This window comes from Phaethon aethereus, assembly GCF_964289735.1.
Source record: "Phaethon aethereus genome assembly, chromosome: 1".
Taxonomy (NCBI): Eukaryota; Metazoa; Chordata; class Aves; order Phaethontiformes; family Phaethontidae; genus Phaethon; species Phaethon aethereus.
In genome coordinates, this window is record NC_138575.1 from 40,852,926 (window position 1) to 40,865,618 (window position 12,693).

General features: G+C 41.5%; 1 protein-coding gene across 1 annotated transcript in view; it reads left to right on the forward strand.

The window, feature by feature from the left end:
- Positions 1 to 1,456: 1,456 nt before the first annotated feature.
- MYRFL (myelin regulatory factor like) overlaps positions 1,457 to 12,693 on the forward strand; it is a gene marked incomplete at both ends in the record, with an annotated part of 47,852 nt that continues 36,615 nt past the window's right edge. The window contains 2 exons of the mRNA XM_081996263.1: positions 1,457 to 1,502; positions 8,685 to 8,775. Of these exons, the coding sequence (XP_081852389.1) occupies positions 1,457 to 1,502; positions 8,685 to 8,775 (137 nt within the window). The remainder of the gene's footprint in view (positions 1,503 to 8,684; positions 8,776 to 12,693) is intronic.

The window sequence follows — 12,693 nt, forward strand, 5'->3', positions numbered from 1 at the left end:
CTGGCCTATTTCAGTACTGATGACATATTTTTATCAATCTCATATTACTAGTTCCTCCTGTAAAAACCTGGAAGAATTCTAACCATCACTTGTTAAAAGGTTGTTTATTATTTCCATAATACTAAGGAAATATGGATTTGCTCAGTGGTAGAAAACAAACTGTATTTGTTGGTACTATTTGTTTTATCTTAGGCTCGTAAATGTTTCCTAAATGATTGTTAATCCTTAGTTTACACAATGAAATCAAACTGTTTCCAGGATTAGCTAACCATAGTTAAATGGTAGCTGCTGCTATTCTGACTTAATAATCCTCACAAGTGTTGCTCATTCAAGCAGAGAGGAGGGTCCTTTCTACACATGCCAGTGTCAAGCCATCAGTGGGATCTAAAGTTTATTATGCTGAGGTGATTTTTCTTGTACTGGGGACTACGAAGATGTACCCAGTGTATCTCCGTGGTGATGACAGTTTGGCTCAATTATGTCAATGTCTTGTAAATACTGATGGGCTTGCTTCTGTCTTCAAGTCCCTCCCCCAGAAGTCTTTTCTGTATTTTTAGTATAAGCTACCTCTCCTGAGAAACCTGCATCACTGTGAGCCTCTGGGGCTTGTAAAAATTGTGCAACAGTTACTTTTCTGGTGAATAGAACTACTTCAGAAAATGGCCTTATTCGAGACTTCTTAACTTCACTGAAGCTTACATTCACAAGCAAATGCCTCTTACAGTTGCCTACTCAAAATGTCTGAATATTTTTCTGCTCTTTGCTTAGGGGTGACAGAACGGGCAATTTTCAGTGTATAAAAATCAATTTAAAGAAAGTGAAATAGGCTTTGCTACTTTGAAAGACCTTCAATGTTCAGCTTTCCCGTATGTTTTTTCAATGTTACCTTAGACTAAATCTGCAGTTTAGTTTTACTACTATAGTAATGTGGATGGACGGTCTCTGCTGTGAGATTTTTTTTTTAGAGCAATTGGACAGTTTGACGCTCAGCTGCTTAAATGGGATAGTGCACTTGGTGAAACTGGTGATGGCTTTGCTCTTGCATTTTTGATTACTTTTGCTTTCATCAGTAGTATTAATTACATCACCTGTGTGAAAGTACAGAGACAAGATAAGTATTTTTTATTGCTGCATTTTTTGCGCATGTGTAATTATGGTTAGTACTGGGACCAAAGGTCCTTAAAACAAGAACATTAGCCACACTGAACGGAAGAACGCACGTCACCTTCATCTTGCCTCAAAAGCCTTGTCAGATTCTCCTGTACGTGTAGCAGAGTTTAAGCATAGCCCCTTCCCTAGTTGAAGAGGGATGAAATCAGCTGGGACAAAGTCACTGAAACCTCAGTCACAAACATGATGTGTTCCTCGGCATGTTCATAATCATCTGGAAGGGAGACTGCGTTTTTCTCAGTGGGATTCTTCAAGCAGTAGGAAAGCAAAACACTTCTGGCTTTTCATGGATGTGGTGGGAGAAAATGAGGCCTTGCAGCAGTTCTTTGAAGGTAAGAGTCAAGTTTTAGTCTTAACAATTTCTGGTGGCAGGAAAATTACAGTAATTGTTTGGGGTTAACTGAAGAAGGAAGGAAGAGAAAGAGCCCCAAAGCTCTATTTACACAAAGCTGTTGTGTAGCGCGATACCAGAATGTAGTAGTACAAATGGGACAGATGCTCTGCAGTGCCTTTCCCTTTGTGCTTCGGCCAGAAGACAAATGGAAGGGTGGACCCAGCAGAGCCTGCAGTACCGCCTGGGGATTGCCAGGAAGAAAAACCGGGAAATGGCGGCGGTCTCCTTGTGATTTATCACTTCTGAAATCTTTGCGATTTTTGTGAGGTTAAAGAGCTCTCTCCCTGCTCCATCACACCATGGCACGTTAAAGAGGGCTTGCTTTCCATTAATATTATTCTGAAATGGCCTGATTATAATTGGTAGAGTGGTAATTGTGGCAGTATTGTCAGGATCCTTCTGAGAGGTTAAACTTTTTTTTTTTGTCTTTTGACTGGGATCTGTCCTGCTTTTTCTCCCAAGACATTTTACATTCAAGTGGGTCCCATTAGTCTTCTGCCTTTCTCTTACCACAAAATACACTTTCTAATAGATTCCATAATAAAACAATTTTTCAGGCACTGCCATAACGTGATTCAAAATGGCTGTTCAAAGGTTTATGTATTTTTTACTTTTTTTACTAAATCTTTATTTTCTCTTTCTCCAGTTTACACTTTGCATGGTTTTGTTTTTTTTATATAAATATTAACCTTTCTACTCCAAACTTCCCTTTCTGTATGTTTTCTTTCTGTTACCTTATTATCTATCATATTCATGTGATACTGATCTCAAAGTAACTTGGGAAACTACCTTTTCCATTTTTAAATAACGTGGACAATTTTTGTTTCCCTATATGTGACTTCTATTGTGCTAAATATGTGGTTTTGATGTTTGTTTTTTATTTGGGTTCTTCCCCCTGTCCCCAGCACTCTGTTGGCCTTGGTGAGAGGTGGCAACTCTTAACTTTTGAGTTTTATTTTCAATCTAGGAAATTAAAGACTCTCCAGCACTGATTAAGAAAATGTATCTAAGCAAAGAAATGTAAATCAGTGAACTACAATCTAGAGCTGCTGGCCACCAAATGTGTTGTTTATAGATTTTAACAAATTCATACCACATTTCTTAAGTTGACTTTCAAGTCATGGAGATCAAAAAGCTAACAAACTTGCTTGGCTTTGCTTTCAGCAACATAATGTTTGCTTTTATCAAGCTATTTTTTCAAGTATTGCACTGTATAGCTGTTAAATACTCAAAATAGCATTGGACATGAATTTATAAAAACTCATAATCAGAAAAATTTTTAGGAACTGACTTGGAAAACAGGGCTCTCTAGGGAGTATGGGCCAAGTTCTGTTGGCTTTTGTGACAATAATACTTCGATGGTAGAAGGTATCTCTGATATTTTAGCTGTATGAGGTCTTTAGCTAGAATTACTCATTGTAATTCTAGAATTACTAATTTAACTCTTTTTAGAAGGTAGTTTCGTAGAACATCTGCGTGAGGGGGAGACGCCCTGTCAATTCCATTTAATCACAGGATAAGGAAAACTCTTGGGGAGGTTATGTTCCTTCAGTAATGTTGTGTGGTTCCGCTGTGTAGCACTGGAATATGACAGAGATCCGCTAGCATCGTGCAGCGTGGAGGAATGCGGTTAGGTGGCTGAATTTCATTATCCGGACACTGAGATTAGATACACGTCAAGGCTACAAGAGCTAATCATTCTTCCATTCAGCTCGCAGTAGTTAGTGTCTTGCTTTTAAACCATAGGTAAATCTGAAAAGGGAGCGAGCTGATCTAAAGCAGGGTTTGTGTTATTTTCAAGCAGGGGTTAGCTTCACCGAGTGCGTATGGCCAACTTTAACTGATGTCCTCTCTCCAGCTTAGCACTACAACTTGTGGGCTTTCTAATGCCACCTCATGAGGCAAGAGCAACGAACTCCTAGTTGTAACTTGGTGGCCTCTGAGACTAGCTGTAGAAGTGTTAGAATGTTGTCTTTCAAGGCTACAAAAAAGCTGAGTCCTGCAGCATCAAGTGGAGAATGCCGCCACTGAGGAAGTCTCTCCGCTTCATCAGCCCTTCAGTTTTGGCTTCCAAATGCATCAGCTGGCAGCTCAGCACGTGTATAGATCGGTTTTGTAAGATTATTTGAAATTCATGAGCAAAAAGGAGCCCATTTTCCCTGTTGCTTTAGTTCTTTACAGCACATATTTGTTTTGACGCTCCTGAGTAAGATAAACTCACATTTGCAATATTGAGAGGGGACAGTCTGAAAAAGGAGTGTTTTCGAGGAAGATGAGATAGTGTTTGCTTTCCTGTCGATCACTACTTTCAAAAGTTAATAGACAGATTAGATTAGATATGACTCTGGGATTTGACCTTGGCTTTTTCTTATTGAAGTAAATGGCTTTTCTCTTGTGGTGTGGCTGTTGTGGGAAGTCCTTGTCTTTGTTTCCTGTCTCATTTCACTCCTCCTACACTAGAGGTTTCATCTCTGCACATTTTTCTATGATTTCTGTTGAAATTAATATTTTTAATTAAAACATTTGTATTTTTGACTCAGTAACTTCCTCCTTGTCAAAGTGTGGTCAGAGCTCCCGGTTAGCTCTTCTGCCTGTCCCTGTGCAGCAGAGCAATCTACTCTGTTGTCAGTGGGTTGAGAAACTGAATGAAGGTGGACTTAGTTACACTGTTAAATTCCGTTTTCTCTTTTTTTCATTGTTGGAAGGTACATTGAGATGCATGAATTGTGTGTGTTTGGTCTCAGTGCTCTCTGTGATCTAAAGAAGTCTTTTAGTGGAATCCCCACCTCTCTGTATACTCGTGCTTCTGTGTGGGTAACACTGAATACAGTTTGGGGCTCTCGGTAAATAAATTAAGCCACAGAACAAACATGCCATTAAACACAAAACACTGAAAGCCCAAAGGTGTCTCATACCATTTTAAGGATGAGAGATTGAAACAGGAATAAAAGGTGAAATAAGGAATTTAAGATACTAACGATGAGTTTTGTTTCTCTGGAAAACGTTAGTTTGGGGAAAAACTATCTTGACACAAGCTCACTCCTAACCAGCTGGAGTGTTATGGGTCTTCCTGCTGCCCTAGACTGCGGTATGTCCTGGCTGGCTGCAGTTCTGCCAGCTACAGCTGTTTTGTCCTTAACCCCAGCTGTTTTGTCCTTAACCCTTTCCTGTTTGTTGCTGCCGTGTGCCCGAGGTTGATGTCCGTAGCTCTGATGGCCCAGCAGCTTTCATCAACGACTCCAGGTCTGTTCCAGTCAAAATGAACTGGACTATCTGGAACAGTTTAGTGGCCAATACTCGGGGTCCTTTACCATGAAAGAAGTTTATGAACTATCAGCCCCTTTAGTAAGACCACCTTAGTGTAAGCCCACAAAGTTAACTGGACTTTTTGCTGAGCCTGTATAGTGGAGCTCGTAAGGTGTTGAGGCCTCTTCGTCTTCAATGGTAAAATATCTTTGCATGAAAATCAGGTAATAGTTCTCAAGCAGAAACACCTCCCTCAAGCTGTGAGGGTTTGTAGCAAACATTATTAATTTGTCCTTTCAGCAAGCAGGTATTAAGGAACACCGACCGTGTTCTGTGCGTCATTTTCACATCTGAAGCTATTATTTCAGGATTGTTCCCTGTGTAGAATAGCTGATGTTTCAATGCAGATTTTACTACAAACAGCTGGACTCGGCTGGGAAGCTCTTGGCATACTCTTTTAATGTCAGGAAATTATCAGTTTAGTACTGATTTTTAGACAATATAAAAAGTTTGAGGGAATGTTTTATTGGTTGTGGGCTGAATTTATGTTTGTGGAAAGAGCACCCTAAAATAGCCTGGTTATTTGGGTACTCCTTTGGAAAGTGATGGCTGTGGTTCAAGCCAAATTCACAGCTGCATGTGACTTTGTCTGAAATAGCTACCCTGTTAAAGACATAAAACTTACTGCAAGGAGTTTCTGGTTCTCTGTCCCACATCCTTCACTTTGCATTTAGATACTGCTGAAAAGGAGGCAAGCGACTGTAAATGCAGCTGTATGTAAGGCACTACGTGGAAGTGCTGGGAGAATTAATCGAGGCAGGTAATTCAGGGATTGAGACTGTTAGCTACAGAAGTGTAGCGTATAAAGTGAAGCTCAGGAGCCAGGTGACTAAATGACTGGAGGAAAGGAGGGGATGTCTGCCAAAGAGGGAGAGATGAAACAAGCAACTGCTGGATTAGGAGGCTGGAGCTCAGACTGCTCCTTGGGGGCCTGGGGCTGGGAATGGGGACAGGCTAGGTGAGAATGGAGAGAGATGCAGAAGCCACTGGTAGAACTGACCACTAAAACCAAAGTTTTAGACTTCAGATTGAAGGAGAGAGAACAGAATGTCAAGCTTATGGAGAAAAGGGGAAAACATAGTCATATGCTGCCTATGACTGCAGTCTCTGTTCTGCAAACAACTTGTATGAAACCCCAGTCACTATCTTGGCCTTTCATCTTCATCAGTTTCTTGGGTAGCTGGCAATCCTCTGCGCAGTGACGCTCAAGTCGAGCGTGTCACCTGGTGCGGACTCTTCCCAGAGACATCTGGGCATGCTGCGGTGTGGAGTGTGGACTGGGAGCAGAGATCCCCGAGCGCAGGCTGATAACGGCTGTTGACTCCGCGCGTCCTCCGGCAGCTCGCAGCCAGGCACGGGCTTCTGCGTGGGAAGGTGTGTGTTCGCAGGGGCCTCTCCGCAGGGCTTGTCCCCGACACACACACAGTTCTCTGCTCTTGCAGCTGCCTAATGTCCAGATGAGCGACCGGCTTGCGTACGACTGGGGAGCAACAAGAACAGTAAACAAACTCCCAGTGAAATATCAGTGTACTTTATCATCCCAAAGCCCATATCTATTAAGCACTTACTGTGATTAAACGCCTGTGAAATGGAGGCTACTAACTTATAAATAAACTTGCCTACGATCCAACAGCTCCTCCTCTGCTGAAACAGATGCCAATACAAGCAAGCACATGATGCCACAGACCAGGCAAGTACATTCAGAAGGGAGGAAAGTAAGTTGTTAGAGCTAAGTTCTACAGGGCGGCCAAACGTACCAGCTCTTCTGCGCACCTGCATTGCGAAGCTTTCGGTAGTGGTGGCCTGTCTTCTTCCTGCTCTGCTTCCTTCCTCTCTCAGCACGGAATTACTTCTTCCTTCCTTCTCCTCCTACTCATTTAACTGTTTAAGCAAAGCAGAGAGATTGAGGGGATGATACATATAGCTGTCGTCATCACAGGGCCAACCTCTGGGCTGTGGGATGCCCACACTGAAGGCCCTGTCCTTGCTTGATTCATAGCAGTACTTCAGAAGAGCTTGTTTCTGACCTCGGTCAAATAAGGAATTCTTGGTTTTGTGGTGCGGGAAGAGCACTTTGTACCTGATCTCTAGCCTCATGTTAATAACAAAATTCTATCATTCTGCATGAGGGCCTGGCAATTCGAACAGGAGGAACAGGTGGGTAACAGGAAGAGAAGGTGACTGAATCATTTCCCTGTGGGCTGTGTTAGCAAAAGGAGAAGTGTTTGAGCGTCAAGGGGGGATATCCTAAATTCAGACATGAAGAACAAAAAGATGAGAATCCAACAAGTTTGAGGAAGGCTGCTAAGGACAGCCAGGCTGTTTTGTGCTCTCAAGCCGATTTTGCAAGGTGTTTTGCTGCTACTTCGAGACTTCCCATGTTACAATTTTGCTGAGGCAAGTCAGTACAGTGCACTTGCCGAATCTGTTGCACTCTGATGTGCAGAGGACAGGTTAGTATACAACACCAATCCGTTGGGATGCAAGGATGTCTCGGCAGCACACCTACAAGTTGCTATGTCACAGCGAAAGGCAGCCAAAATTAAGTCTGCAGCAGCGATAAGCAAGTGATGCCTAGATTAATCTGTGATCACAAAGCAATTCAGGAGACATTTGTTAGCGATGTGAATTTATGTAACGAGGGGCTCGTGAGGGAATTCCTCTGCAAGGTGGTGGAAGTGGATTTTTAGATGCTGCTTGCAGTTAGGCAACATCTAAACACTGGATCAAGAAGGAACCATGTCAGACAGAGACATCGGGAAACGGACAGAAGGAATTTTATGGTACGGCTTCTTACCACGCGCATGTCTGATGCTGGTACGGTGAGAAGACAGTGAAAGCACCAGCGGCAGTTACTGCTCCTGTGCTCAAGGGCTGCGATGAACCTTCTGTGCTCTCCCACCCTGCTGCAGAGCTGAGGGGAACTGGTTGGTGTCGGCCACTCGGCGCTGCGCCACGCAGCTCTTGACTTGCAGGCTAGTCCATTTTGTCCTGTGTAGGAGTGGGACAGAGCCATGCACTGGAGAGAGCAGCAACTTTGATGGCCTTATCTTGTTTGCTTTCCGACTGGCCACACCTGAATTTATGGAAGGCTTGCTGGAGCCTACAAAGGAGTTCTGTTTGTTTGTTTTTTTGAGAGAGTTCTGTCTGACTTTCTACAAATGTTGTCATGAATTCTAGAGATTTTATAATCATAAAATCTGTTTATAGCCTTCAGTTACCAAGCAACAAAGGACAAAGTACTGAACCTTTCTACTCATTAATACATTTAATGTGTTAGTGAGCTGTTTTTTGGAGAATAAAAGGAAGCCACCAATCAATCATTTCTAACTTTCTTTAAGCTCAGCATGGTGCATTTTCAAACTGAGATTCAGAAACTCACTTGCAGTACTAATGCAGCAAGTGGATGTGTGTGTGACAATGTCTGGGATTTGACCCAATCACCTGTTTTGCTCCCAGTGTAAAAGAGCATGAAGTTATCTTCACATGCCCCTTTTCCAGCTGCAGACTGGGGCTCTTCACCCTCTTGCTGTGGAAATTCAGTGAAGCCTTAATGCCATGCATGAACTGGTGTTTGCCTGGTGCTGCTGTGTCATCTCCATCTTCCCCTGTACATCCTCTTCTGCTCTGCGCTTCCTGCCATCCTTTCTCCCAGAGTGACTAAAACCAGAAGCTTAACCCACCTGTTACACATGAGATAGCACGGATTTGGTTTTCCTTCACGCAGGAATGCGGGCAGCATTACTTGTCTGAAGTACTGACAATTCCTGCCGAATCCCACTCTCGTGATTTCTTTTGAAATTTTTAATTTTAGGGCAAGACTTCCATGGAGCCTTGGAGAACCCCATGGTGGATACAAGTATGTTGGAAGAATTCATCAGTAGCGATGCAGAGTTTGGAACTTTGTAAGTATTACAGTAACATGTACTTCCTCTCCTTGGCCCCATCTCTTAAACTGTTTTCATTTGTGCCATAATAAAATCTGAATGCAACAGCCAGACCTGAAATCTGAGTTTCAAGAGGATTGTGGCTGTCTTGATATTGTTACTTACTTGAAGCTGTATAAGACTTGGAAAAATGAATTACAGACAGTAATAGAAATATGGTTGTCATCTTGTTCACCAAAATGAATGATAATGAAGTCTGGGATAATTCACAACTGTTATGCTAATTGTGGCATTAAATGCAAAGCTCTTACTTTAACATTCCTCTAAGTGCTAGTTTAGTGTTTATGTAGAGAGTAAGTGATATAAGTGAAACTAATGTGTAATAAACTGAGAGAATAATGTAAACCTCCCAGCTTGAGAGAAGCAGGGCTACTGTTTTCATCTTAATGCTTCATTCAGAACACAGAAACTGTCCGTTAAACTGAGACTAACGTGAAGAGATACAAAGGATATGTAATGCAAAGGGTCATAGTCAAGGGCAGAAAGTTATGCAGCATAGATTTATCATAGACTTCACAGAATCACAGAATCACTAGGTTGGAAAGGACCTTTAAGATCAAGTCCAACCATTAATCCAGAACCACCATGTCCCCTAAACCATGTCCTGAAGCGCCACATCCACACGTTTTTTGAACACTTCCAGGGATGGCGACTCCACCACCTCCCTGGGCAGTCTGTTCCAATGCCTGACCACCCTCTCAGTGAAGAAATTTTTCCTAATATCCAATCTAAACCTCCCCTGGCGCAACTTGAGGCCATTTCCTCTTGTCCTATCACTAGTTACTTGGGAGAAGAGACCAACACCCTCATCGCCACAACCCCCTTTCAGGTAGTTGTAGAGAGCGATAAGGTCTCCCCTCAGCCTCCTCTTCTCCAGACTAAACAACCCCAGTTCCCTCAGCTGCTCCTCATAAGACTTGTGCTCCAGACCCCTCTAGACAATGGTCAGGTGACTGTTCAATGAAAAATATTATTAATGGGCTGGCACTTGCACTTGCCAAGAAGCAGAGCAAGCAGGGATGTTTTAAAAATAAGGAAACACTGCTTTTTTTCATTCCGGACACACTCAGCAGCATGCATATTTACTTACAGTGGGCTAAACAGGCTGCTTTAAATAATTAATGATTAATTGAGTCTCTCTCTGCCCATGCTATAAAAGTAAAGAAGAACAAAGAGGTGGTTGTGTATAAATATACATAACCTTTATTTTTAGAGTGACTAAACATGTATCAGATTAAACAGATTATTGAACTCCTGTAAAACAACTTTAAAACGTTATTCCTTTGCTTTTATACACAAAACATAGTAGAAATATAAATGTGTGTGTATATATATATGCTATTATGTAGTTTAGGTACATTAGATGTTATAGTTGAAGAGCTACTAAGTATTTATGTGCAAGAAAAATAATCTGTAAAGCTTCTATGGGTTTGGAGGCTCAACAGGATTTTACACTGATACTACAGTAATACATCATTAATTATGGGATTAAGATAGAACATTTACTGAATCATTACATCTCTGAAAGTAAAATTATGAAGTATTTCTCTGTACTGCAGACTATTTGTCCATAAACAGAGTAGAATCTCATAAAGGAACTTGTCAAAATGTGTCAAAGGAAAAGAATATTAAAAGCCTCCATATACATACATATGTGTGTATATATATCTCTATAATGCAGATCAACATAATGGCATGTGCAATACTGAATGCAGACTGCAACAAAAAGGGTGCTGTTGCCACCAAGGCCTTAGGTGCATCTGGAAGTGTCCGTTAAATATCATCTTGCATCAGACAGGCCATCGGCGTTCTATTTATTCTTCTCTTGCACCACAAGTGAAGAACCATGTGATTTCCTCATCTTTCCCTACAGCAATATAGCTTACTCTTGAGCAGTGAAAGGAGAACAAGGTTGCATGTCCTTGCCTAAGTAGGCATTTAATTGATATACAATGTCTGAAATACGGAATCATTTAACCTACAGAATATTTTTTCCTTAAAAAGCACAGTACCAGTTTCTGTGAAGTTCTAACTTGGAGATGTACCCCTACTACCTCCGTACTTTATGAAGGCTTTCTTTGTCCTAGAAAGTATTTGTCTCTGTATTTTACAGAAATACTCTAACTTAAAGCAGAAATCAAGTACTCAAGGCAGTGTTTGAAACCAGGAACATGAACTGAATGTGTAGAGGGCAAGTTTTACACTCTCATGGGTGTATCTCTAAATTTTACAAGACACGTTTGGAATTCAGTAGCTATGGATCAAGTATCCCACAGCAAAAAATAAATTCAAATGGTTACTAACTCTATTCAAAGTTGAAAACAATGTTTAGAGCAGTAGACACTGTATATAAAAGCATCAGAAATTTTGTTTTGAAGGAAACTAAAGATTATTTTAATATGGAATTAAAAAATTTATTTTCTAAGAGTAATCATGTAGTTGAAGGTAACACAAAATGCAGCACTGTCGATGTGGCATGTTAGGAAACCAGCAGTGATACCATTATGAAATAAACACAAACATGTCAAAAATAATAGGCTGTGACCAAAAATGAAATTGTGCCATCCAACCTCAAAAAAAAAAAAAAAAAAAAAGCCTGAAATAGAAACAGTAGAATGAAAATCAGGTGATGGAAATTTTCCATTGGTGCTTGAAAGTATTTGCTGTGTATGTGGGAGCACATGTGTTTTCTGAGTATGAGGGTGTCCCTTTAATCAATTTTATTTTATTCAATTTCTGCCGGAGCACTGGGCCTTAGTAAAGGAGGTATGCCTCACTAAATTTCTGTTATCCTTCTTCTGCTCTAGCATTTTTAGCCTAACAGACATCTTCAGCACTTGTCTTTCAGGTAGTGCTTCAGAGCAGCGTTTGAACCTACAATTCATAGGAATATCTGAAAGGGTTAAAAGTCTGTTTCTTGAACTTCCATCTATTCCTAATGTAATAGAGGAACCCTCTGGAGTTCCTTTAAATGGCAGCGAGGTGGCATAGCATTTTCTCTCCCTTAAGCTGCTTTGAAAGCACCATTTTGGACTGAAAAAAAATAAAATAGGCAGACCTGTGCCCTCAACTGCATAGAGACCGACGCAAAGCCTCTTTGTAGCAGTCTGCTGTTGACTTAGAGTGCTGCTATTTTCAATGCCAAAGGAATGATGTGGTTTTGCTACATGGCTTGTGAACATCTGCTTGCTGCTGTGAGCTACTTGTGAAGGACTTGGCCTAGCTTAAACTATGGTGTAGTTCCAGGTCCCACTCAAAGGGAGCAATCCTTTACACGCTGTCTGATAGGAGAAACTCTGTAAGTGTAAAAGCAAAACAGAGCATCACAGGGAGGTATAATACAATATAATCAAGCATACGTACAAAAAAGCAAATAATCAAGAACCTTCGCTGAAACCTCAGGCATGTGAATGCGCTGAGCTGTGGGAGACAAGTTGAGAGCAAAGCTCAGCGTTAGCTGCATACAAGGAAACATTCACTTCCTGCCTGAAAATCGGGAGAAAGTTGCACAGTAAACTACTGAGCAGTGCAAGATTTAGCTGTGCAATTCTTTAGAAAGGAATCAGGAGAGGTCATGTTTTCAGAGATTTACCGGTTTCATTAACAAACAAACACTGAACACTAAAAATCACAGAGCACACCAAGGTTGTTTGGCTTTCCACGATGACCCCTCCAAGCAGGGGTGTTAAAACATAAATCTCTCCTGCTTGGCTAAGGGGTTTGGCAAAGAGGTGACTACAGATCACAGGGAATTCCTTGGTTCCCAGCCAGGCTTCCTCTGTCATGCCTCCAGTCCGTGGCTCTTGTAATGTCTGTCTTAAGCCTGCCTTCCCATCTTGTAGTCCCCACGCCTCTGCACCTGGCTCCATGTAATGC